The sequence below is a fragment of the Ascaphus truei genome, chromosome 6, assembly GCF_040206685.1.
Source record: "Ascaphus truei isolate aAscTru1 chromosome 6, aAscTru1.hap1, whole genome shotgun sequence".
Classification (NCBI taxonomy): Eukaryota; Metazoa; Chordata; class Amphibia; order Anura; family Ascaphidae; genus Ascaphus; species Ascaphus truei.
Genome location: NC_134488.1, coordinates 26,828,947 through 26,854,940, shown reverse-complemented (window position 1 = coordinate 26,854,940; position 25,994 = coordinate 26,828,947). Strand labels below are relative to the sequence as shown.

Sequence of the window (25,994 nt, the reverse complement as noted above, 5' to 3'; positions counted from 1 at the left end):
AATTGTGCCAATAATTGCCCTTGGGTCTGCTTTGTGGCCATCTCCTTTTCACTCCCATTTTACAGCCTGGAACTACATACCACTCTACCAGTTTTTAAGTGAAATGTCTAAATATAACGGCTGTGTAGATTCAATAAAACGTTTTGCAGAAAGAAAAGAACGCGAATGAAAAAATATGCTGTGTTTAACTCCCCATTGTAATGCAAAGCATGAGATTAAAGCTTAGAACTTTAATAAATATTATATTTGTGGCTATGTACTCATTATTGCTTGTTCGTCTTTTGCAATTTAGATAAATGATATAACATTAAACTCAAGGTGGTTGAGTTGCTGTAGGCAATCGGAAGCAAGCCAAGCGAACATCTTTCTCTACAGGGGACTTGGAGATACCCAAAACCCCCCCATGGTTTCCGTGAAGAGGCTGAAGACTTCTGGAACCTGTACTTGCTTTGTGCTGTTGAGCTGTGCTTGTTACATGGATCGTATTGCTTGACTATGAGCTTTAGAACTTTACAACTGCCCAGTTACATTGACTCGGCCCTTAAACCCTTTGTGGACTAGGCGTGTTTTTCACGTGTTAACTATACTGTAAGTGTAGTCAGGGTGGACCCTTTCTTAGCACTTTTTAGTGTTCTGTAGTAGGTCCATGCATGCAGATATATATATATTTTTTGTTTTGTCCTGTTGGAAGCATACTTCATAGCCTTTTCAGTGTATGATTTTCTACATTGTTTGATTAAGGATAGACTACGCAGCACAATGCACTTTTCATGTAATTATTAAAGGTTTTGGGGTAGGTTCTTCTAAGTCATAGTCAAGTAGACTACATTCTATCAACATAACTCCACGGTCCAAAAATGGCAAAATCCACAAAGGATTAACAGGCCACCTGGTAAGGAAAGCGATTCGGTCTTTGCAAGAGCTAAGCAGCAAAATCGTAGGGAAAGCGTATCAATTTCACACGACGTGCAAATGTAGTCATATATCCTATAGTAGATGTTTGCAACCTGTATCAAAGAACCAAATGTTTTGTGACTCACCTGTAAATCTTCCTGTTCTCTCTCTTCACAGAACCCCGACTCCAAAATGATGCAGATTAACCTGACCGGTTTCCTAAATGGCAAAAATGCCAGGGAGTTCATGGGAGAACTGTGGCCCCTGCTGCTGAGTGCCCAAGAAAACATCGCTGGCATTCCCTCTGCATTTTTGGAACTGAAGAAAGAGGAGATAAAACAAAGACAGGTACAGGCACGCGTGAGCGGATTGTTTATATTGATCGGTAATTATTAGGTGACGGGTGCTGTCCTAGTTTTTGCATCCTGCAAAAACATCTTTGGAGACCTATGGGAGTCCATCTTGACGGCTGTCCATTGGTTTGGGTGACTTTGCAGTGTAGCAGTTTAGTTGTGTTTGAAGGATTAACCCGGGGCCAGGTTTTTCAGATAGTTTCCTGCTGGCTAGATGCAGTCTCTAGATAGATGAAGGGCCAGGTTTACTAAGCAGTTTTTGGCCATAAGGCACCTTCCAGCGCTGACAGGCCTATTACAGTCCATTCAAGTTCATATACACATGGGCCTTAATCCAATCCATTAGGACTGTTGAAGTAGGCAGGATGTGAATTCGGAGACCTACACGTGTACAAAGAAATACAAACCACAAGGCTAAGAACATTATTTTGCCTTTTAAATGATCCCTATTCTCTTTTTACAGATTGAGGGTCATCTGGAGCTACACTGTGCTATTTTTAGATCAGCAGACTCGCCTCCTCTCCCCACCCCACCCTCCTTAGTTCCAGAGATACATACCACTTTCTTCGCCAGGGGTTTTCTTTCACTTTAGAAAAGTCAAAATGGCTGACAGTTCACTGGCCAATAGGAAACCGCAACATGGGGGGAGGGGAGGGGGTGATATTGCGGCTTCCTAATAGACGACCATTTAAATTTCCATTAAGTAACGCTAATAACTAAACAAATAAGTATCTTGGGAACCTGGAGGGTCTCGGAGGTGTGTGTGTGTGTGTACACACTACTCTTGGCTTTCTAAGGCTGCGTGCTGAATGCACGTGCGGCGTGAACAAAAGGCTGCTCCTCAGTGAGGCTAGGGCCATGGTGCTGCAGTGCGTCCGCACGCTGAGCGATCAGACTGCCTTAAGGCAGTGATCGCGTCCATGCGGCGTGCAGTCGGAAGTGGGAGGGGGCGCGCGTTGCGCAATAAATCAATTGAAACTGATTTCTTGGCGCGACAGGCCGGTCGCGTGAGCGGTTCGCCCAATGAATGCGAACCAGCTCCGTGACGTCACTAGGAACGCCCCCCTCCTATATCCGAGGCCTAATTTTTATCCTATGGAGATAAGATAGCCATCTGTTTCAAGTGAAAAAATAGTGCCAGTCATCAGTGGTGAGGCAATCATGGTTTGAATTCTATTGTTTTGTTGTGCGGATTTTTTTTTAACTAGTATTGTATTAGTTTTCCTATTGCAAATGGAGATGGTTCAAAATTGGTATTATGGGTACAACGGTCGTTCTGCATGTACCACAATGTGGCTGCATATACCACAATGTGGCTGCTCGTCACACTTCTTCCGCACTTGGTTTTCAGATCGAACAAGAGAAGTTGGCATCTTTAAAGAAACAAGATGATGACAAGGACAAAAGGGACAAGGAGGACAAAGACAGAGATAAAAAGGATCGATCCCGAAGCCCGAGAAGGTAACCTTTTATCTCCCTGCTTTCAGTTGTCTGTTGCCCCTCCCTTCCTCCCCCCCCCCCCAACTGGTCAGGATATCCCTGCTTCAGCACAGGTGGCTCAACTGAGCCATTGATTGAGCCACTTGTGCTGAAGCTGGGACTAATTGAGCTACTTGTGCTGAATTAAAGTCTGAGCCACTTGTGGTGAAGCAGGGATATCCTGAACCCCTGACCTGTTGGGGGGGGGGGGGGCTTGAGGAGTGGAGTTGACCCCCCCTGTCCTAGGGGAAGATGCATCTTTACAAATGGAGGTTCTGTGTACATTGTGAAAGTGTATTACCCCATCGCACCCACACTATAACGTTTCCTAGGTATAACATTAGTTGCAGCTCAGCAATTTTAGCTGCGTACAATGGTAGCCCTATATAAAAAATAAACACCGCTTGTCAGTATTAGCAAGACAGTACAAGGAGACGCGTGCATTAAACAGGCAGTTACCAGTGGTAATGAGGGAGTCCCTCCCGGCTTTAGTCTGCCAGAAACGTGTTTTCTAATCTCTAAGGCATTTCATATTTATTGTAGATTTGTAGACGCTTTTTATGTCCTAGAGATCTTGTTTTTGTTTTTTTGCATCTAGAGATTAACAAGTGTAAAAAAAAATAAAAAAGTGCATAGATTTAGCTTGTAAACTAAGAACAGCTGCACAAGACTTATGTTTCTAGGCACTCGTGTACTTAGCTTGTAAGCTCTCCGTGGCCGGAATTTCCTTTCCTATTGTCTGACTTCGTTGCGCTTATTATGTTATAATTTCTAGTTTCTTTGTAAAGCGCTAAGTACACTGGGCGCTATATAAATAAACCTATACATGTGCAAACTAAATGACATTGAGTTCATGGCCATATACTAGTGATGCATTTTACTTGATTCAATTGGTAACCTGTTTCGGCTTTCATTGATTTGCATCCTCTTCTATATTTCCACCGTAGACGCAAATCAAGATCATCTTCACCACGGAGGAGATCACCAGTGAGAAGGGAGAGAAAGAGAAGTCCTTCTCCTTCCCCCCGTCATAAGGCAAAAAGCCCCAGTCCTGCCCCTGTCATTGAGAAGAAAGAGCCGGAAATACAGGAGCCAGAGCCGTCGGTCAATGTGAAGGAACCTTTTGTACAAGAGGCAACATCAACCAGGTGAGGAGCAGAGAATGCAGAAGGTGGACACTTGGTTCATCAGCTAATAAAAACATTTAACAGGTTACACTTACAATATATTCAGATAATTAACAAGTATGAATGCAGTTTGACAGCTGAGACAGTCCGATGAGGTTTTAGATCAGGCTAGAAATTGCCGACCTAAAAATAAGAAGTTGCAGACTAGATGGATCAAGAATAGGGGAGTGGGGAAAACATAGGCAGATGGACCCGTTTTTGGTTGCTTTTTCTCCCATTATATAATCATAATAATGTGCACATGGTTGCACTTTGAAAAAGAAAATGCTGCAAATGTGGAAAGGAGCCATCCAAGCGTTGTTTTTTTGTTTTGTTTGCTCATAATTGAAGCAGTTTGTCCACGGAGCTGAACCCCGTAAATGTAAGCTCTGAGGACCCCCTGCTTCCCTATATACAGACCTCCAAAGGGGGTGCTAGTGTCTGTAAAGTTTAAAGCTCCCGCGTCACGTGGCCCAATAGGAAGCCGCACCTGATGACGTCACGGCTTCCTATTGGCCCCCAGGGAGGAGGAGATTTGAAACTCTCATTACATGATCCCTGCGAGTGGAGTGGTTACCAGCGCCCCGTAAGCTGAAACTAATGGGGCTTTGCTGTGGAGATCCCCCCCCCCCCATGCTTCAAACCTATGTTGAAAATAAACAAATTCGCCCCAAAAAATGATGTTCTTGGATTTCTGCTTTAAAAAAATCATATACATCTGTTCATGGCCGTACAGCTGGATATTTTTCAAGTTCAAAGATAATTAAAAATTCTTAAATAAATGCAACACGCGTTGAAATGTTCTTGTTAGAATAATGTATTGTGCCGCTCAGAGGGGTTACATTGTCTGCAAGGCTAATACATAACATCATGAGTTTCCTGCCAGAATAAAGAAAAATGTACTTTGCAATCTCTTACATCTGCTTCTGTTTTCAGTGACATACTGAAGGCCCCCAATCCGGAGCCTGTACCCGAAATCAAGGAGCCGTCCCCAGAGCAAAATTCCCGCAAAGTTAAAGAGAAGGAGCGGCATCGGCACAGGTCCCGCTCGCGCTCTAAATCAAAGTCAAAATCTCGCTCGCCCTCTCATTCCAGGCCTAGGAGGCGTCACAGATCACGATCCAGGTGAGGATCCATAAGTCTCTAGTTGGTCGTTTATCTCGTTCGTACCTCCACGGCACCCAATACGGTTAGGGGTTTCTCTCCATTTTTGCCTCCACAAGGTAGAGCAAGAGTTTCTGGTCCCCTTAAATGCAGTAATTCTCTTTTTGGGAACCTGTTATTTTTGCCTTACCAGGGGGTGGGTGTTTTTTTTTGTCCCTCCCAGACACGTGGTACGGAGTCTGATGCCATTTAGCTCTTACCCAGACACCTTAGCCCAGGGGTGGGCAACTCCGGTCCGCATCGGCCACCAATCCAGCTCAGTCGGATATCCTGAAAACCTAACTTGTTGGTGACCCTTAAGAACTGGAGTTGCCCGCCCTTCCTAGCCTGATGTTTCCTAGGCCTGCACCCTTGAACGCTTGTTGGGGGAAAGAATTCTGAGGGCTGACACCTTATACCACACATTGTCCCTTCAGCTTAATCTGTTTTCCACAATAAAACTAAGAATATCAGCACCTTTTCTGGTTGTGTAGTAACATAATGTGCATAACTGGAAAGAGCCGCCCAACAAGGCCATTCTCAAACTGATCTCCTCATTTCTGCTGCAAAACTGCAAGGAAAGTGTCCCACTGGAAAGCAGGAAAGGAGCTTTTAATGGGGCACGCCTTTCTAGGACCAAAGTGGACTCATGGGAATTGCATGTTTTATAGTGTTACATCTGGGTGACTGGCCCGTTTTTTTATGTATTATTTTTTAGTGAAGTTTGACACCTATAAGTGTTTTTTAAATCATTTTTAAAAGTTTGTGTACATGGTGCGCTGAGACTTGGGAGGGCTCTTATTTCCTCAGCCTGCTGCATTTTGTCACTGTTCTACAAGCTATCCTTCTCTTTACTGGTTCTCTAATGGGAACATGGTGGGATAAATTTGCCTAACCCACTCCCCCATTCAGAGGCCTCTAAGAAATCCCATTTGTAATTAATTTCCAGAGAAACAAAGGCGGCAATCCATACATATGTTAGTCTAATGAACCCAATGAAGCTTTTGATTTTTTTATAACCAAAATGTTTTATTACCGTCTGCGTGGAATTACACCTTTTTAAAATGGCCACATCAACAAAAACCGTTAGAATGATATATGCGGAAAGCGCTTTAAACCTCCGTCGTCCAGGAACGTGATGCCAGGAAAGGAGCAGTTCCCCGAATCCCTAGTCTGCTTTTTTTTTTAAATGCAGAAAGTTATTTGGTGCGTTCAATGGGAACCATTTCTAATGTCCCTTACTACATTCTCTGGCAACAGGTCGTACTCACCCAGGAGAAGGCCCAGCCCAAGGCGTAGGCCGTCTCCACGGAGGAGAAGTCCACCACGCCGCATGCCTCCCCCACCCAGGCATAGGAGAAGCAGGAGTCCAGTGAGGAGGTGAGCGTTCAGTTTTGAGTTGTGTGATCGTGTGTGATCGTGTGTGAAACTGTAGTGTTCCTACAATAGCCGGATAGATCTCTGCAAAATGCAATCTAAAGACCACAGGCAATGTGCACTGAACGGAGCAATCCCAAGCGGGAAATCTTTTTATTTGTATATATATATATATATTCATATTCATATTCAGTCTCTGGAGTTGAGTCCCATTACTTTCAGCTCCGGGGACCCATTACTTCCGGAAATACTTACCTCTAAAGTAAGTGCCGGGTGCTGCTCTTTTTTTTTTTTTAGCAGGGTGGGCTTTAAAGTTTCAATCTCCCGCGTAACATGGGCCAATGGGAAGCCGAACCAATGACATCACTGCTTCCTATTGGCCCGCAGGGTCTGAAATCTGTAAACAGCGGCTATTGCGTGATCCCTGGCAGCCAGGGAGAGCTGTTACCGATACCTACTTCGGAGGGAAGTATCTCTGGAAGCAGGGGGTCCCCTGAGCTGAAATTCATGGGGTTCAACTTCAGAGACCGCTGCTTCAATCATGTATGTACATACACAGACACTTGCTACATTTGCCATCTTGGATTGCTGCTTTAAACATGGCCTTGTGGAATCAGCCTTGCAAGCAGGTGTACAAGTAACTGCAGCCTCATTGGTCCATTTGATTTTTGCATGGTTTTGTTTACCCATTCCTGTAATCCATTGGGATGGGTAGTATACCGAGTACATGGTGTCCCTCAGTGTAACAGCTATTTGGTCCCCCAGCTGATGGGGGAAGAAAACAGAAACTGATTAAACAATGGTTTCAAAAGATTGAGAGCTATTCTGATTTCATTAACAGCAGATAAACATCTTTAGCATCTTCAATCCATCCGAGATCACGGTCGCGTGTGAATTTCACGTGCTTTTGTCCGTTTTCGATAATTGACCCCTAACAGAAGCAGTATGGAAAATTATGATTGCAGGGCCCGTGTTTGCAAAGCTAACGCACAGATTTCCATTTTTCAACTGTTAAAAGTAGGAGAGCATGTTAGGAGTGCAGACTTTTACTTTATTGCAACTCTTATACTAAATGACACGCTAAATGGTAATGCATCATTGCTATTCTTGCGTGTGATGACCGAATAAATTGTTGAAAAAGAATGTAAATCATGCAACTAACATGCAAAGAATTAGTCTGATAGAAAAATGGAAAGGCGAGTTGGGCTATGTAGTTCATATTTGTTGAAGACCCTCAAACACCATTTAATCCACCGCTTCCTTTCAGATTCAGAATAGCTTTGTCTATCCCAAACATTTTTCCGTTCCCTTCCTGCCACCCCGTGGAAGCTATTCTGACTCCCGCCACTCTTTACATGACTTGCTTCCTCCTGAGCATCCCACCCTCCGTCTTCAGCGTGGCCCCTTCTTCCGCCATTTCTTTCCCTGAAATACGCTTCCCTCCTTCACCTAGTTAAAAACCCTTGATTTTTTTTTTTACGTTTCTGGTGTATTCCCCCCCCCCCCCCCCCCCCTCTACCTTCTCCTGGAAGTGGGTACCCGTTGAGGTTCTTTAGTCTTTCCTGATAAGTTTTGATGTACAACAGGGGTGGGCAACTCCAGTCCTCGAGCCACCAACAGGCCTGTTTTTAAAAATGTCCCTGCTTCAGCACAGGTGGCTCAGTCAACGACTGCACCACCTGTGTCGAAGCCGGGATATCCTTACAAACTGACCTGTTGGTGGCTCTTGAGGACTGGAGTTGCCCACCCCTGATGTAGAGCATCTTATTTATTTATTACTCGTGTTTTTAAGGCGGTGCAGCAAATATTTACTTACGGGAATATTGAGGCTTTGTAGACATCTCAAAGGAAGTTTGGATGTTGTTCCTAAAATACTGACTCTTCTGTGCCTTACAGAAGACGACGCTCTTCAGCATCTTTGTCTGGAAGCAGCTCCTCCTCGTCATCCTCCCGGTCACCACCTGCCCCAAAGAAACAACCCAAAAGAATCTCATCCAGTCCACCCCGCAAGCCGAGGCGTTCCTCTCCCTCTGCAAGTCCGCCACGAAGACGGTTTAGGCCATCCCCGCCCCCCAGCCCACCGATGAAAAGCCGCCGGTCTCCATCTCCACAGCAGTCCTCTCGCCCCAGGAAGGGCAGAGGCTCCGTGTCCCCTGCTAGGGCTTCAGGTACAGTTTATCCAACATTCTCACAGGGAGGGCTGTTAATTATATAGGGGGTCGTGCGGGAAAGTCCATGTGATAGTGGGGTGGGCTACCTTTAAAAGGTGCTCACCGTCCCTTTCAGGACCAAACTGAACCGATGGTAGTGACATGCTTAACGATGCAGTGTTAGTTTTTATTTCATATTTAAAAAAAATTGGGTGTTTGTAATTTGTTACTTTTCAAATATGACTGGGGTTTTTAGTAATACCGACCGGGTCAAGAACGTGTATCTATATAAGCTTTGTGTGTTCCTAGTGAGGCACAAATAATATGGGGGAAAGGGGAGGCGAAAACTCCTAGCTCAACTGATATATATAACAGAAGTAATAGTGTGTAGTAGTAATTGACTGCACAAATCAATTAAAGAAACAAATAAAGTGGTGTTACCAGGACAGCTTCCCATGCCAGTCTCCAGCTGTATGGTCTCTGGTGAAATGTCTGTGCATTGAAAGTAACCAGAGACAGCTACACTGTGATTTCCCGAACTCTATCAGTTAATAAAGCTTACAACCTCACATGGTACTAAGAATTTAAGCCCTAATAAGAGACGTCTCTGTGTCTGTCGGGTACTCTGTAGCTACACTCTAGCTCCGGTTGGTACCGTGGCAAACGGAGCATATACTCCTCCTTTTTTTTAAATTTGTATTATTCATGTCCTAGCACATTCTCGATCTGTTTTCTGGAATTATGTTAAGTATGTATTTTGTTTACTTATTTGATACTTCTGAATTTAGCTAATACATCAGATATCTTGGATACCTCTACTTTTATCACGACATGTATTACAGTTGGCTACTTTTAATGTGTGTGTGTCACGGTAGACCAGTCCTATTTCAAGCCGAATATACTGGGCACTGATTGAACAGGACAAAATGATAAAATAAACTGATGATGTATTCCCTTTCGGGCAAACACAATACTGTAACACAAATGACACTTAAAAATAACACAGTAAAATAACAGGGTGAAGTATCCAAGAATAACACTGGCTAGCAATTCTCCTTTGCTGGATTAGTCACGAACCACCAACTACGAACAGCGGACACTCTACAAATTGGGGTTGGGCAACCTGCCTCTTTATAGGGTTTGAATTCCCATCACAAACAGGCAAGGAACTCTGGGAGGAAGCAGGAGTGCCCCCTGGCAACACCAAGTCTAGGGCTGAATGGCTGGGCATTGTCTAACCCATAGATGGGGTTGATGTTGATTGCAGATACTTAATGTTATCTGGCCCATCCCCACTCCTTATGGCTCTGCAGCTTGATAGTCCTGAATATCTCCAGACACCTTGGCAGCAAAGCCACTGGAGGCCCTTTGAAGTCAGAGACTCCCAAAGCACACAGCTCTTCTTCAATGCACCTTTATCTGCAGGAACCTCACCCGATTAAATCAGGTCAGACGTCGGATAATGCGTCCAGCGGACTGCGTTATGCGGCGTCGGTAAGCGAGGACTCGCTGTACCATGTGAGGTTGTAAGCTTTATTAACTAACGAGAGTTCGGGAAATCACAGTGTAGCTTTCTCTGGTTACTTTCAATGCACAGACATTTCACCATCGACCATACAGCTGGAGACTGGCATGGGAAGCGCTCCTGTAACACCACTTTATTTGTTTCTTTTATGTGTCAAAACGGAGCAGCTAATCTTTAAGAGAGAAATTATTTGTATCCCTTTAATAATCACTAGAGCAGCTTCTAAAATAAGAATGCACTATATTATTGCAGGTTATTACTGACACTATAAGCAACTTGAGTCTATTATTCACTTAGGATGGTATTATTTCCTCCACCAAGGCTACAGTTTCTGTACCTGCTACACGTTTTAAACCTCAATTTTAAATAATTTTGTTAGATGTGTTCTTTAAGATTGTATATGTAGTTCTACAGTGGCTTTATTATATAATATTAAGTTAATTTTTAATCAAATTTATATTCCCCCATGCCCTTTTCTCCCTGGTTGTTGTGTGTTCCTCGTGTGCATGAATTGCTGCAATTCAACGGTTGGACAAAAATTGTTGGTTTTTTTTGTATCCGATGTTGATTTTTATATTTTATTACAGCACCAAAACACAAAGTTGCTGAAAAGAGAAAGTCCCCGTCACCGCCCCCAAAGCCCCGAAAAGTGGATTTGTCAGATTCTGGTAGGTTTCTTCATTAAGATTAGAGGGGTACCTGTGCACACTCGCAGGGCATCTCCGCAAATACATTTTGTGGGGTCCTTTTGGTTCCCTGTTCTTGTCTGTCGAAGTCGCCCTGTGCAAGGACCACATAATGAGCCTACAGATAAGGCCGCGATTATAGTGGTGACGCTGCGCGCCTCAGAACAAATGTATGAATCCTCATGATGCCGCCCATAGAGCGTGCGAGCGAAGAAGCATGTCCGCGCGATTATCCGTAAAACAAAGAATTCTGTCTTTGGCACGCGACAGCTGGGTCACATGCACGGTTCAGCCAATAAGGGTGAACCGCTCGCGTGACGTCACGGCCACGCCTCCCCGCTGTGCCTGAGATCACAGTTGTCTAGTGCTTATTTCGCGTGAGCGGCAGGCGCACGTGACGTTATGCGCTCCGTCGTGGGCGCTCTGCCACTATAATCTGGGCCTAAGACTGCATCCAACGGATTTAACCATGTCAGCGATATTTCCCTGTAATTCGTTTAGCCCTCTGTGCAGAGACAGAGCCAAAATGTTTGGGGGGGGGGGGTGACAAACACACCCTTGTGTGCACGCGTCTTGTTTATCTGTAGGTTTCTTTATTACACTTTGTTATAGAAGATTGCAATGTCCTAGCAGGTCGTGGTTGCTGGATCACGTGGCTGTAAAGTTGCTGCAGATGAATAGGCGGGGAGGGCCCTTCTGTTCAAATGCAATATCCCCATGAAGCCGTTTGCTGGATGCCACAAGCGTTACCTTCTCGCTGGTCCGCATGACACCTACTAAACGTCATAAGGGCACTAGAGATTAAAGTAAAAAGGCGAAAAACTGACGTTAATATAAGTAGTAGACGATAGAGAGAACCCAATGTAGCACTCAGGTTCACCCTCTGGTGATGAGTGAATGAATTAAAACATAAACTTTATTAATAGCAACATATATATATATATATATAAAATAATGGGTGTGAAAACGACGTACTGAAGGTGAGTAGATCAATAGTACTGATAGCCATATAGGCTCAGGATAATAATAATAATAACGTAGTTATGTGTACTGGGAGTATCCAGGTAACACACAAATAACAAAACACAGAAATCCTTGTGTAGACCTGTGTTTTAAGTGAATACTGTAGGGTGTGCTCAGGTAGGTACTGAGACTACTGGTCACATAATGGCAGTATATGCATAAACCAAGGGTTGAAATAGGTAATGTGACTAGTAGTCACTGATACACATATAAAACATATATACTATATATATCAGTGGGGTATCTATATACAATCAGCTTGATGCTCCTCTGTGTGAATAATGGTGTGCCTTGCACGGTGTCAGAATGACCTAAGATAACCTGCTTAGGTCTGTTCTGCAGGAGTGTAGTGTCCTGTAGTAACTACGTGGCAGTTGTCGGAGGTAATGCAGTCTGACAGTAGGTAGCAGAGATAGTAGATAAAATCCTTATCAGGGAAACACTGACACCTAAGTACATACATGAATCATGATATACTTCAGAGGAGATAGCTGCGTGATGCACAGAAGAAAAGTAACCCCGGGGCTGCTGTTAATACGTCCATATACAGTGGCGCAACCGGCAGGGAACTTAACTATATACTTCTACTGGTTCGGAGCACTATCCCTATAAATATTCCTCATTAGGAGGCTTGTAGTGTCTGTCGGGGCACTTATAGCCTGTATATTATAGCACGAGCAGACTACCGCATAAACTCGCGGTGTGAAACATAAATGCGGAGGCAGTCACTGATCTGCGCGTGCACGTAGGAGAAAGGAGCCGACACGCGCGTTTCGCGGGAGGCTTTCTCAAGGCGAAATAGTAAGTGTAACTGGGGGTACCCTGTAGGCGAGCAGGTATATATAGGACCTCCAGCATCATCACCCATTATTTTTTATATATATGTTGCTATTAATAAAGTTTGTTTTAATTCATTCACTCATCACCAGAGGGTGAACCTGAGTGCTACATTGGGTTCTCTCTTCTACCATTGTATTTACACCCATAGCACCGTTCACAGCCTAACTCTATTGTGGCTGCAGCAGGGGCTCCCCTATCGCTCTTATCAGTTTATACAAGTAGTCTAACTTGTAACCTTTTAAATTAACCGGTCAGAAACATTGCACGTTTTAGTTGTTGTGCACATCAGTAAATAGGTTATCATTTGTTCCCTGTTAAAGAAAACACTCCTTGCCAGTCTTTCTTTGGCTTTGCTGACAGTGTGAGGCTTGTGCAGTGCTTACGAAGGTCTAGCTATTGTTCTACAACGAATACCAACTAGTGACTATTGTACGCAAGTAAAAAATATGCCTAAAATCTTAAGTGACCTCTCTCCTTCTTATTTATTATGGGGCCTTTTATGTGCACCGGGTTTGTAATGTTCTGAGGCTGGCTGCCTCTATCTCAGCGTTAATATCTGTTCTGTTTCCTCTTCTTGTAGATGATGAAAAAGGGAGCAAACTGGGCCCAGGAGATTCTGTGCAGCAGAGGCGTCAGTACAGGAGACAGAACCGGCAGTCTTCTTCAGGTAGACCACTTACTATTCCTCTTACAGGTAGCAGCCCCACCAATCAGATGCTTGATCCAATGGCTGTAACACATGTAATTTGGGGTAATTGAGTAGGGAAACCAACAGTTTAGCATTTCATTTTTTTTTTCCCCCAATTGTTTTTGTGTGCAAAATAACATGCAGGCAAGGATACATAACTTCAAAGGGGGCGAGGACGGTGATGAGAAAAGTGTTCAACATACACATTATATAATCGTACTGCGAATATCGGAACCATATACAAGTTTTAGAATAGCTCTGGACCTCCACAACATGGCCCCTGTATCGGACTATTTTGATATAATTCTTTAAACCCCCCCCCCCCCTCCACACTAACCAGTTCTCAACTATTCCCTAGTCGGCTTATTGCTGTATTGAAGGATAGTCTTCCGGAAAGGTCGCTATCCATGGAAGCCACATTTGTGTGTTTTTTTTAATGTAGTCCGTTATTTAAAATTGCTGTCGGCTTCTCCATCTCTGTTACGCATCTCACTGTCTGTTAAACCCTGGGCTGGTGCTGGTGTGATCTGCTCCCACTGACGTGCAGCAGCTCAACGTGCAGCGGTCAGCAGGTGGTCAGTTAGATTGTTTTACGGAGACCACCTGGGACATGTTTACCAAGTATTATTATCATCACGCAGTCACTTGGTACCTCAATCCCCAACACTTGTTTGATCTGTTCTTTAACTTTGACCCAAAAAGGTATAATCAATGGACATGTCCAAAAAGTACGGAAGCGCGAGGCTGTGTCTGCTCCCATCGGCATTGTGCACTCGCTACTGTGTGACTGTGTAATCTAGCGGGTCTCCGATACCGTCTCATGCGGAATTTAGATGTGTAAAAATGTGCGTTTCTATTTTGCTTTTAGTATTTATTTATTTTTAGTGAAAAAATACGATGCTGTAAGATTTTGCACTGTGCAAGTTGACACATTCAGCCCAGGTCAATAGCCTAACGCTGCTTTACTTTTAAGCATAAGGATATTTTAACCTATTCACTGCCACTGCTCAATGAGTAGCTGGCTCCTCTTGCAGTGAAGGTTCAGATAGGCCTGATTTGTGTACAAGTTGTATTGCAAACTTCTTGTCCTTGCTAATAGCGTTCCAGGTTAAGCACTGTTGGGGTATGAACCTGCTTTTGGTTTGCTTCCAGACTCCGGATCATCGTCCTCTTCTGAGGACCAAAGGCCAAAAAGAGGCGCTGTGAAGAACGGTGAACTCGGGAGGCGCCGTCGGCATTCAGCGTCTCGGAGCCCGTCACCTTCACGGAAACGACTGAAAGACCCTTCCCCACGGTAACTGTTCAATTGGGTCCTGGCATTAAACAATCATGGCGTGTTCCAGACCTGTTGATCCATGTGTTTGCATATGCTTTGGCCGGTGAATATAGCGTCATGTGTGCGGATCAGTACGTTTTGATCAAATGAAAACTGTTTGTTTCCTCCCTGCTCTCAGGATGCAGACTGGGAAAAGGTGGCCGTCACCGCTACCAAAAAGGTTGGTTTAGGCTTCTTTCAAGTAATTTTATGGGTTCAAGTCCCAAAAATCAGTGCTCAGATGAAGCAGATTAGGTATATATAATGATGTTCACTGTATGTTGGGGGTAATGCAACAAATAAATGCTGTGTGAGACTCAATAGCTTAGTGCCTGTGTGTTAGCATAAAGTCATGTATCTGTCCCTGTGAACAGCTGACAGACCTAACATATATACCATGACGGGTCAATCAACTATAACACTGAGATGAACTGAATGAGATATGAAGGCATAACAGGCAGAGTACTCAATATTACAGCAGTCCCAACCCCTTGATGAGCGTGCCTCACGCTGGAGATAGCAAAACGATGCAGTCAGTGAAGTACAGGAGCGGAGCACAGCGGCAGTGAAAAACGGGGTCTAGCATCAGCAAAAACGTTAAAAAGCTTTTATTAAGTGAACGTGGGGGGGGGGTCAGAACACACTGACGCGTTTCGGGACGGATCCCTTTATCAAAGTGTACTTCACTGACTGCATCTTCTTTCAAGTAAGATTGGCTAGTAGCCTCAGTATTGGTCTTCTAACATAGCGAATAGACATTTTCACGTAGTTCGCTGATAAATGTGAGTTAAAGGTGCAATCCGTATCTTAGAAACAACGTCTGTCTTCCTAAAACAAATGTGATCAGAGTTGACGCAAAGATTTTGCTGTTCCGGGTTCTTTAAGTATAAGAGCATTGTTTCAATGTGGGCGTCTTCTGAATGGGGGGGGGGGTGTGAGGGAGTGCGCGTGCTTATGTCAAAGGGTTAACTTCACCTCTAGCTTACCCTGTAGAGGCCAATAAAGATGAGCAGAGGGAGACTTTGCCTGTGCAAGCTCTTGTTCACACAAGTTATCTTCATTCCCGTGAGTTTATGTACATGGGAAGCGAAGTAAAGCATTTACTTTAAGTCCACAAAAATAATTCCTTTATTTTACTTTAAAGGTAAAAAAAAAAAAAATTTCAAGGAAGCAAATTACAGGATGTCTATAAAAAAAAACCTATCTTTATATTCCGCTCTGTGTGGGACTTCCCATAACATCTGGTCTTTTCTTCACCCTTAATCTTTGATCTCATAGCTGCAAAATTGGAAACGCGTTGTCAATGTGATATCTCTGTTGCATTTTATGTAGGTAGAGGTGTTAATGTGGGGTATATCCTTTTTCAGTGCACCTTGTTTTTATTACAATTATGACTTAATCAAGCAAAGTAACAGCACATTTTTTTGGTTCAAATGGGCAGTTGCTAAGCACCTTAAAGTTCAGTACATGGCCCGTACAGGAGCAACCCCACCTGGTCCCATATTTATAGGGGGGTGGGGGGGTGTATACAAGCAAGGTAGTGCAAGAGGGCGACACCCTATCACCAAAGTTTTTCACAGCAACACTTGACTTGCTCAAGACATTGAATTGCGAAGAAAAATAAATCCAAATCAACGCTGAATACTTGTCGCCCACGCTGTGCAGATGACATTGTTATTTTTGTTTAAGTCCCGATGACCTCCCACAAAAAAATTGGAAAACTCGCCGAAGCAAGTAAGAAAGTGCACCTCCATGTGAATCTCGGCAAGACCGAAGTGATGTTTTTAGTAAGGCCGCGGGCATGAAGCGCTGACCCGCGCTCACGCTCGGCAGTGAGCCCCTGCAGCCGCAATGAGAGCGGCTTTAGCAGGGGCGCCTGCGGAAGCGTAGCCGACAAGTCAGTTTGTTTCGGCGCTCACGGGAGCGCAGGGGCGGTCACGTGAGCAGTTCGCCCAATGAGGGCGAACCAGCTCCGTGACGTCACTGGCACACCCCCGGACGGCACGCGAACTAAGGCTAGGGAAAGCACCCGCTTTCCCTCAGCGCGCCTCCGCACAGGCTAAAGTCACTATGGACTTAGCCCAACTCTGCAAAGATCGAAGTAAATGGAATAGAACTACATGAAGTCCAAAGCGATGTCTACCTTGGCCGACAAATAACAATGGAGTGGAACCTTTTGAATTAAATAGATAGAATGAAGATGGGATGGACTCCCATTTGGAAGGAACAAGACTATTCCAAGGGAAGCTTCCACTGCGCCTCGAGCGTTATCGCCCAGTGTATCCTGCCCGTGGTCACGTATGGATGTGAAACTTGGACCTTAAATGCGCAGATAATTCAGAAGCATCAGACAATGTAAAGCAGTATGGAGAGATGCATGCTGGGTATTACCCGAAGAGACAGGAAAGAATGAATGAGTTCGAAAGGCAACAAGTTTGAAATCTAAAGGATGAAGATCTTTAATATGGCAGTGTGCCGGACATAGCGCAAGAAGAAATGACCATCGTTGGACAAAGATGGTACTTGACTGGATTCCAAAAGCGATTAAAAGACCAAGACGACCAAAAGTAAGATGGGAAGATAAAATCAGAAGATGTGTTGGAGGGACATCGAGAAGAGGGTGCAAACGCAGTACCTGGAATATAATTGGGGAGGCTTCATCCAGCAGTTAAGGGCTGAAGATGGTGGTGAGAGAGACATATGATCTATTAGAAAGCAAGGGGTCTATGGAGCTGGACTGTATTTGTCAACTCCGGGAACCCCCTAGCTCCTATGGCCCTTAAACAAAAAGGTGCCACGTTACATCCTGGTTGTTTAAATGCCCATAATAAAGTAGGCACATCTTTGTGGAGCTTCTGGGTTGTCAAAGTTCCATCCTCAAGTCCACTAACAGACCAGGTTTTGTATGTATATTTGTATAGGGTCATCAATGTATGCAGCATTTTGCAAAATAGACAATAGAATGCAGGGACATATAATGCAATAAGTGTATCACACATACAAGCACGTAAATCCCTACCCGGAAGCGCTTACATTTGAAGTGGGGAAGGAGTAAGTGCAGTGGGTACTAGTGTCTGGCCATGGTGGTTGGTAAGTGCCTATGTTGGTGTTTGACAGCCGATAGTGATAATTCCAGCTAAAGTAACCCCAAGCCAGGTTGCTTAAGTATGTATTGCCCTGAAAATCTTGACTGCTTGTGATTCTGGATAATTGAACCTGTCTTAGATTAATCATAAGGTTTGTTTGTAACATTGCTCTGTCCTTCTTCTTTTAGTCGGAGAAGGAGAAGCCCATCGCCACCAATGGCCAGAAGGCGGCGCAGTCCTTCCCCTGGCCCTCCCCCCAGAAGGCGTCGATCACCCTCTCTGCAGAGGCGCAGGTACCACTTTTGTTAATCAAGGATACTGTACATTAGCATTGAATGGGCAAAAGCCAACTTTTTACGGTGCTGGAAAGCCCAGGGCCTGGACATAGCAGCTCTGTAACCCCATTACTGCTTATGTCCGGAGTGGGAGAGGAAACCCATTCTAGCCACATCTACGGCTCCACTTCGAATGAGATCACGCCTAGATGAAGCGAGGGACGCAGCATTTCACTTGTAATGGCCACCACACATCACTTATGAAGGTTTAGGTTAGGGGTGGTCAACTCCATTCCTCAAGGGCCTCCAACAAGTCAGGTTTTAAGAATATCCCTGCTTCAGCATAGGTGGCTCAATCCACCTGTGCTGAAGCAGGGATATCCTCAAAACCTGACATGTTGGTGGCCCTTGAGGAACGGAGTTGGCCACCCCTGGTTTAGGCTGCGATTACACAGCCGAACTGCAGGGCGCGCGCATCTGATGTCGGCGAGCGACACGTTGACATGCTACTGCGCGCGTGGCTGCAGGCGGAAATCTGTTTTTTGTTTGGACGGCCCGTGGCGCGGCAGTCGCAACCCAAAAACAAATGTTGCAAACGCTCCTACTGTCTCCCACTTTGCAGTAGCAAGCGGGTAGACAGTTGCATTTGGTATATGCCGTTTTCAGGTACGTGTACAAGTTATTTTTGTGCCGCGCGGTGACGCAATGGGCGACACCACAGGCGTTTTTGCGTATAATCGCAGCCTTAGGGAATGTACGGATACATCATACTGGCAGTCTGGAAGCTATATTTTGTTTCTTGTTGCCTTTTCCATGGTCTAATTATAGATGTTTTTTTTTCTTTCTCAATTACCTACAGTCTGTTCATATAGTTTGCTGTATTTTGCTTGATATTGTATCATGGGAAGCTTATATACTCTGTGCTCAGTTTATTTTTGCCCATTACATACGTGGAATTGGGCTGGCACAAGGCAATGTTGTACGTAGACGTTTCATTCTGACTCGAGCTTGCAATCTAATTTTGATGGCTACGGAGCTGAAGCGGTTATTACCCGTTCCTTCCCTCGTGTGTTTTTTTTTTATAAATAGTCTATTTTCCTTTTTTTAAACGCCCTTTTCACGCAAATGTTCACAATCTAGTTGCAGCATAAAAAAAGGCAAACAGTTTGTTACAATGTATCGCCAGCAAGAATAATCAGTTGCTAATATCCGCCGGAGTTGGGATGTGATATGTTGACTAAATGTTTATAAATTGCCCACTTTGATTTGTCTTGCAGATCTCCCTCCCCTCCCCCACGTAGACATTCTCCTACTCCAAGACGATACTCTCCACCTATACAGAGGAGATACTCTCCTTCCCCTCCACCCAAAAGGAGAACCTCTTCGCCACTGCCGCCGCCGCCTCCTAAGCGGCGAGCCTCCCCATCCCCACCGCCGAAACGCAGAGTGTCCCGCTCCCCGCCTGCTAAACAAAAGGGCTCCCCAGGAGTCAAGAGACGTTCCCCGTCCCTGCCTTCCAAGCACAGAAAGGGCTCGCCCCCCAGCAGGCCGGTCCGCGAGGCCCGCTCCCCGCCGCCACCACCACTGAACAAACGGCAGTCGCCCTCCCCGCGGCCGCGGCCTGCCCGTGGCTCAGAGAGCCCTCCCGTACAGAGAAGAGCACCCTCGCCATCCCCTCCCAGAAGGCAGAAATCTCCCTCTCCAAGCACTCGACCCATCAGAAGGGTTTCCAGGACCCCCGAACCGAAGAAAGTCAAAAAGTAAAACTCCATTTTTTTTCCCCGATTTTCCTATGTTGCCGTGTCCATAGCCCCCAAAAAGCTGTAGGAATGAGATTTTGTTTTACAGTGGGTGGTATTGGTCAACGGTAGAATCCCGGGTGACCGGCCACGAAACAATATAACCTTTTAAACACGTCGCTGGTATTGGCTCCTAGAAGGGATTGCCCCTTTTTTTTAGTGTGATCAGCGGTTCTATGCAGGAAAACCATGAAGACCATAACATACTAAATACGCATGTAATGCTTGAATTAAAACGAAAAGCCGACGCTGTTCATGTAGTCTGCTTTTAAGGCCCCAACATGAGCTGTAGCAAAGCCTCATTGAACGTAGAGATAACACAATATATCCTGTTCTATCTGAGAATCAGTGTTTCAATAGCACTCTCTGGCAGTGATGGTGCAGAACATCACACGTTCTATCGGAGGGCACAATGAAGTCTGCTTCATCTGTGTGTGTCATTGTAGAGGTGCTTGTGGGAACCCATGGGGTTCCTGTTTCTTGGTCTGTCGGTAAAATCACTGTAAGAGTAAATCCAACAGTAGACCTGGCTGCTGGATGTCATTGCTTGGTTGCATGTGTAATGGTTTGGTTTAGTCTGCATGATGATAATATCCCTTGTCCTCCTTGTTCCTTTTTAGGGAGTCTCTGAGTCCACCTCCTGCTAAAAGAGCGTCTTCATCCAGATCCGCATCAGGATCCCCTGAGCCAGCACCTAAAAAACCGCTGCCGCCTCCATCACCCCCCCGATCCCGTTCTCAATCCGGCAACTGGTCTCCAGAACCAGCTTCCAAAAAGGCAAAGAGCGATACCCCAAGTCCATCCCCTGCTCAGGTATGTCAGTTCAGTCCTAGCGTGGCAATCCACACTGCTTCACTTCTCGGCTCATCCGAGCCCCATGCCAGGGAGTCTATAAGGCCTGCTGGCAAGTAGTTCAATAACGGCAATGTCTTCTTCACAGGAATTCACATGTGGCTGCCATATTTCTCCCCCCCCTTTCTCAACCTTCTAGGTGCTGAGGCCTAAAAGCCTGCGTGGAAAACCAGCTCTGAGCTCTCGGGTGGAGCAAGTTAGCATAAACCGAGTTACCATGTGAAAACACTACTGCAGGCTTTGGGCCCTTTTAAATTAAAATGAATTAAATAGCTAGGAAACAAATTGAGAATACGGTTGGTAATCTGCTCTAAAAAGGTATCACATTAAGCTCCCTTTCAAGAGCCAAGTGCACAGCTACCAAGCTTTCCCCCCCGATCATGTCCCCAGGGCACTGTCACAATATTAACTACTGTAAGAGAGCGACAAAGCTAAATACCGGCAGTTCTGAAGTAAGGCGCAGGCTTCGGTGTCTCCATTTTCTGTAATCGATCTGTTTTTAAGGTCGGTCTGGTGGGTTCCTGCCCTGCAGCAAATGGTTTATCTGTTTTATTTCACGGAGTAGAATAGGGATTTAGAAGCAGAAGGGGCCACAAGCGTATTGTAATTCTATGTGATGCATTCAAAAGTATATTGAAGCATTCTGTAAGTATTTCTTACATCTGTACCGTATCCACTTACATTTGTATTGCCCTATTCTACAGATAAATGCTTCAAAGTGCAGGTCTCCTCACGGACAGAGGTACAAAGTAGATCTCTGCTCGCCTGTTTGTAATGCAACTCTCCATTTAACGTGACAGCCAAGAACAGAGGAGGGGAAGAACATTGTTCCTCCTCTGTTCTTTGCGGTCACATTAAATGAAGAATTGCATTGTGAACGTGTGAGTAGAGATGTACTTTGTATATCTGTCCTAAAGGAGACCTGCACTGTGAGGACTTTGTCTACGTTGTGTTGGCTGCACACGCAGGATTCTCCTCGCCTGGAACAGTTTCCCCGCACTTTGGAGCTGCACTACCTATTCTACAAATGCCATTTAGTGTGAAAAACTGCCCTTCAATTACCAGTGACCGTCTCGAGGCCCTTTCTGGCCTGCGGGGCTGCCCGTTGAGCACCAGAGTAGAGCATCGGTGCCACGAAAGAACAAAGTCAATTTAGTATATATAATTACGTCATCTTTATAACTTGAGGGGCCTCTATGCAACTTCATGCACTGCACATCAGTGAGAGTGCGCGTCCGGGGGTACCGGAAATTAAATGATTTAGAATGTTTTTGTAGTTTTCATTGAAAACACAAACACACAAACATGTCTCTGGCGTTACTAATAGAAATCCGCAACATTGTCGAGCAATGATGTTGCAGTTTCCTACTCTTGGGCTCCGGAGTGAGCCCAGACCACTTGAGGTTTGTGTTTAGTGGGCTTGTCCTGGTGTGTGTTCACGAAGCCGCTCCAGGGGACCACTGGGTTTAGGTAAGAAATAAATAAATAAACATTTGAGCAGCGGGAATGGCAGCTTTTAAACTAGTTATCTCTTGTGCAGACTTCTGACCAGGAAGGTGGCGGCAAGAAGAAGAAGAAAAAGAAGGACAAGAAGCATAAGAAAGACAAGAAGCACAAGAAACACAAAAAGCATAAGAAAGATAAGTCGGCCACCGCGCCCGCTTCCACGTCCGAGACCGGAGAGCAGGACGCCGAGACCGAAGCAAAGAAGGTGAGGGAGGCGCATGGCCCTGAGCTGCCAGAGTGGAGCGGTGTGTCCTCCTCTTCCGTTCAGATAGCGTTCACAGCGCCCTAGACATGACATCTCCCTTAGGAATGAGCCGCGACATTCTCTGAACACCGTAAGGGCCACTAGCGTGCCAGTCCTTCTGTCCAAAAGTGCACTGTAAAGATTCATGGTATGGGGTGAGATGTGAGGGTTGCATTTCCTGGTCCTTTTTGATTAGTGACGGTAGCCAATCACTGTTCTGTGTCCTTTTTTTTTTCATGTCTTCTGCTGCAGTGTAATAAAAATTTGGGCGATGTTGAACAACACATGCTGAGCGTGTCATATCCAAAACAAACGCTACATTTTCCCTTTTAGGAGTCTGAAAGCGAAGGCGATGACAACCTCGACGATTTGGAGAAGCATTTGCGAGAGAAGGCCCTGCGCTCCATGAGAAAAGCGCAGGTGTCCCCCCAGTCCTAATTGTGTTTCTCCCCCCTCCCACCCCCTTTGCTACAGTGTAAATTCTTTTCATTTTTGGTTTCTACTCCATTTCAGATGGCTACACGTGTTTGGAACGTTTAGAATATAACCATTGTTGTAATAACTAGGTTAAGGTTTTGCCATGTAAAGAGGAAGAAAAAAAAATACACATAAGAAAGAAATGGGTTTATTATAAAAAAACAAACAAGGTTTTCGCTGTGACATTCTTTCCTACGCAGTCGGTTTGGTCGTGGGGGAGTTAACGCCTTAATGCCGGAGGTGGCGGCAACACATTGCAAAGCGCTGTAGGGGTTAAAAACCAAAAATCCAGTTCTTTTGTATGGAACACATGCCGCGGATTTCTCAGATTTGCTCATCGGTACCATGGTGTGGAGACCGTTCTTAGCTATCTTGTATGAAGATAATGCCTAAACTTTGCTTGGTTTCCTTTAACGCAAAGCCCGAAGCTGCACGTCATTCAAATGGAGGCTGTACAACACGGGTGCCCACAAACAGGTCAGGTTTTCAGGATATTCCTGCTTCAGCACAGGTGGCTCAGTCAAAGACTGAGCTACCTGTGCTTGAAGCAGGAATATCCTGAAAACCCGACCTGTTGGTGGGACTGGAGTTGGCCGCCCCTGTTGGTGTTAATTACATGTGTATCCCCTCATGGGTAAAATCGCCATCAAGTGTACCATAACTATGTATACGGCGATCCTAACCACGTCCGTACAAAGTGATTAAAGCCAGGTTACCTCTGGATAAAGTTAATACAATGAAAGACCTTTTTTTTGTGCCCCAGGACGCCATAAATTTGTATTTCTAAAACAAGCTGACTCGGAACACTGGAATTTTGCTTTTTATTTTTAAATAAAGGTTTTTGGGGGGAATTTTTTTTTTAGTGGGTGGTTACATACAGTCGTTACAGTTCCTAAAGTTGCATACCTTTCTGTTTCTAGTGAATGACAGTTGCCCTGTTACTAAATCTTGTCATACTGTTAAAGGAATGACCTGGGCTTTTGGATTGTCATGTGTATTTTTTTTTTTTTAATTTTTTATTTTTTATTATTATTAAGACAAAGCTATTGAAGCTTGTGGATTAAACAACAGTAAATTTCTAAATTTAAAGAATTGCTTCATTTTTATGCACTCATGTTCTGGAGACGATTGAAAATTGCACATTTTGAGGTATTGTCCTGCAAGAGTCCGTTCTAGATGTAGTTTCCCTGCACTTTTATCTTTTTTTACTGTAAAGCAGGCGTCTCTCCTATAGTCCCCGCTCACTGCAACTGTTGCAGACCAGCTGGGTTATGGTGCATTAAGGGGGCAAAGTTCTCCACTGCAGACACAGACCCATGTAGAGTCACGTTTTGTGTTTGGTGTAAGGACTGGACAATGGCATTGAAGCATGTGATCAAGATGACGATAAAGGGAAGATTCTGTGTGTAGGTAGGGTTCGCTCCATTCAACTGGCCATATAAGGTTTCAGCCCTATAGAGTGGCTCAAAGTTTTAACTTCTATCAGTCATTTTCTTTCCGCCTGAGATTCAATAATCCTTAAAGGAGCAGTCCTGTGTTTTTCGTACGGTGTTATTTACCTGAACCAAGTCTGACTCGCTCTTTAGGCTTACAGAAAGCAGGAGATATGAAGTGCCAATTTGACCATATGGCATCATCAGGGCTGGGCTGAGGCGGGATCCCCCAGTTCTAATTGTTTTTTTAGGGGGGGGGGGGGGGGGAGGTCGGCAGGTGCTTTGCCATAATTTTACGATTCTACTTGTCATCCTGTGACTGTTCTGCGTGAATTCCGTCTTTATGGAATTTATCGGTTTCACTGGTGCTGGCTTATGTTACTATACAAACACGAATGCAAAAGTACGGGAGATGCTACATTTTAAAAGATTTCGAAACATTTTAGACTTCTAAAGCCAACATCTGAACTAGTGTCGTCAACCTAAAAACCTGCCGAAGAAAATAGGTCACAAGGTACTGATAGACTGCAATGGATCTCAAACTCGCTGGATCAGGACTGTTCTGTATTGATGTATGTGGACACATCCAAAAATCTGGGGCAAGTTTTTTTTGGACTGGATGCAATCCTAGTTTACAGAAAAAAATAATAATGTTATTGACTTCAGTGTAATTCTATTTAGGACAAGTTTTGGTCTCATTAATAATTGGCACCAGGATTCACGTTTCCAATATGAGTTATTGCACCATGGGCCTGCGTTTGCTGCCATAAACGGCTATCTGAATCTGAGATCAGTAATCTATATTGGGGGTGCTCAACTCCTCCCGTCTGTCGAGACAACCCCCGCCCCCCCCAGATTTTGAGTATATCCCAGCTTCAGCACATTTGGCTCATTCTCTGCCTGTGCTGAAGCTGGGATATACTTAAACCTGACCTGTTGGGCCGCTCTTGAGGACTGTAGTTGGCCATCCTGATCTGTACCGTATACTCCCCTTTGTAATGCGTACAATAAGTGTGCATTCTTTCTCCATAAAATTGCCTCTGTACCCGATATAAACATAGTAGGAAGCAGCCTCAGTGGGGGCTCTGCTAAGCCCTAAAGTAAAGTCCCAAAGGTGACATACTCATTATTCATGTGTAATATGTCATGAAATTCTGTAGTGCAAGACAATGCTACACTATAACACTAGGCAAGGAGGACACTGCTCCCAAGATCTTGCCATCCAAAAGGAAGGGAGAGTGAAAATAAGCAGGATCCTCATAAATTGTTGGTACAAGGCTTTAGTTTCAGCCTCGTTTTGCCCCCTTCCCCAGGCGCCTTAAACACGGGAAGGGTTAATATCACTGCAGGTGTATGGAAGGGATATGCATAGCGGTGCAGAATGGGAGGTGAAGAAGACCTGTCGACACAAAATTAAAAAATATTTGTGTTGTGTCCCCGCAATCGTGTGTATTGCAGCCAGAGGGCGCTCACCATTCCAATGTAGCATTTGGTATATAACTTATCTGCGGAAGCAGCAGCCACTGGGGGGCAGAGCGCACCAGTAGCAATTGGATGGTAATCTGGTTAATTTTTAGTGTGCCCTTAGGTAACGTGTCAGGAGTGTCCAACTTCAGTCCTCAATAGCCACCAACAGGTCAGGTTTTCAGGATGTCCGTGCTTCAGCACAGGTAGCTCAATTGT

The 25,994-nt window shown here is 44.8% G+C and overlaps 1 protein-coding gene across 6 annotated transcripts in view; it reads left to right on the top strand.

The window, feature by feature from the left end:
- The window catches only part of SRRM1 (serine and arginine repetitive matrix 1), a 32,067-nt gene extending 8,385 nt beyond the window's left edge, over positions 1-23,682 (top strand). For 2 of the 6 annotated variants that reach the window (XM_075603724.1, XM_075603729.1), the window contains 15 exons: positions 1,072-1,242; positions 2,599-2,708; positions 3,674-3,874; positions 4,829-5,017; positions 6,296-6,415; positions 8,309-8,580; positions 10,675-10,755; positions 13,217-13,303; positions 14,477-14,618; positions 14,779-14,820; positions 17,914-18,018; positions 19,278-19,760; positions 20,420-20,612; positions 22,177-22,362; positions 22,735-23,682. In XM_075603724.1, the coding sequence (XP_075459839.1) occupies positions 1,072-1,242; positions 2,599-2,708; positions 3,674-3,874; positions 4,829-5,017; positions 6,296-6,415; positions 8,309-8,580; positions 10,675-10,755; positions 13,217-13,303; positions 14,477-14,618; positions 14,779-14,820; positions 17,914-18,018; positions 19,278-19,760; positions 20,420-20,612; positions 22,177-22,362; positions 22,735-22,839 (2,487 nt within the window). In that variant the 3' untranslated portion in view covers positions 22,840-23,682. Of the gene's footprint in view, positions 1-292; positions 441-1,071; positions 1,243-2,598; positions 2,709-3,673; positions 3,875-4,828; positions 5,018-6,295; positions 6,416-8,308; positions 8,581-10,674; positions 10,756-13,216; positions 13,304-14,476; positions 14,619-14,778; positions 14,821-17,913; positions 18,019-19,277; positions 19,761-20,419; positions 20,613-22,176; positions 22,363-22,734 lie in introns of all 6 variants that reach the window. The other 4 variants (XM_075603728.1, XM_075603725.1, XM_075603727.1 and 1 more) reach the window with 4 other exon arrangements.
- Positions 23,683-25,994: the final 2,312 nt, after the last annotated feature.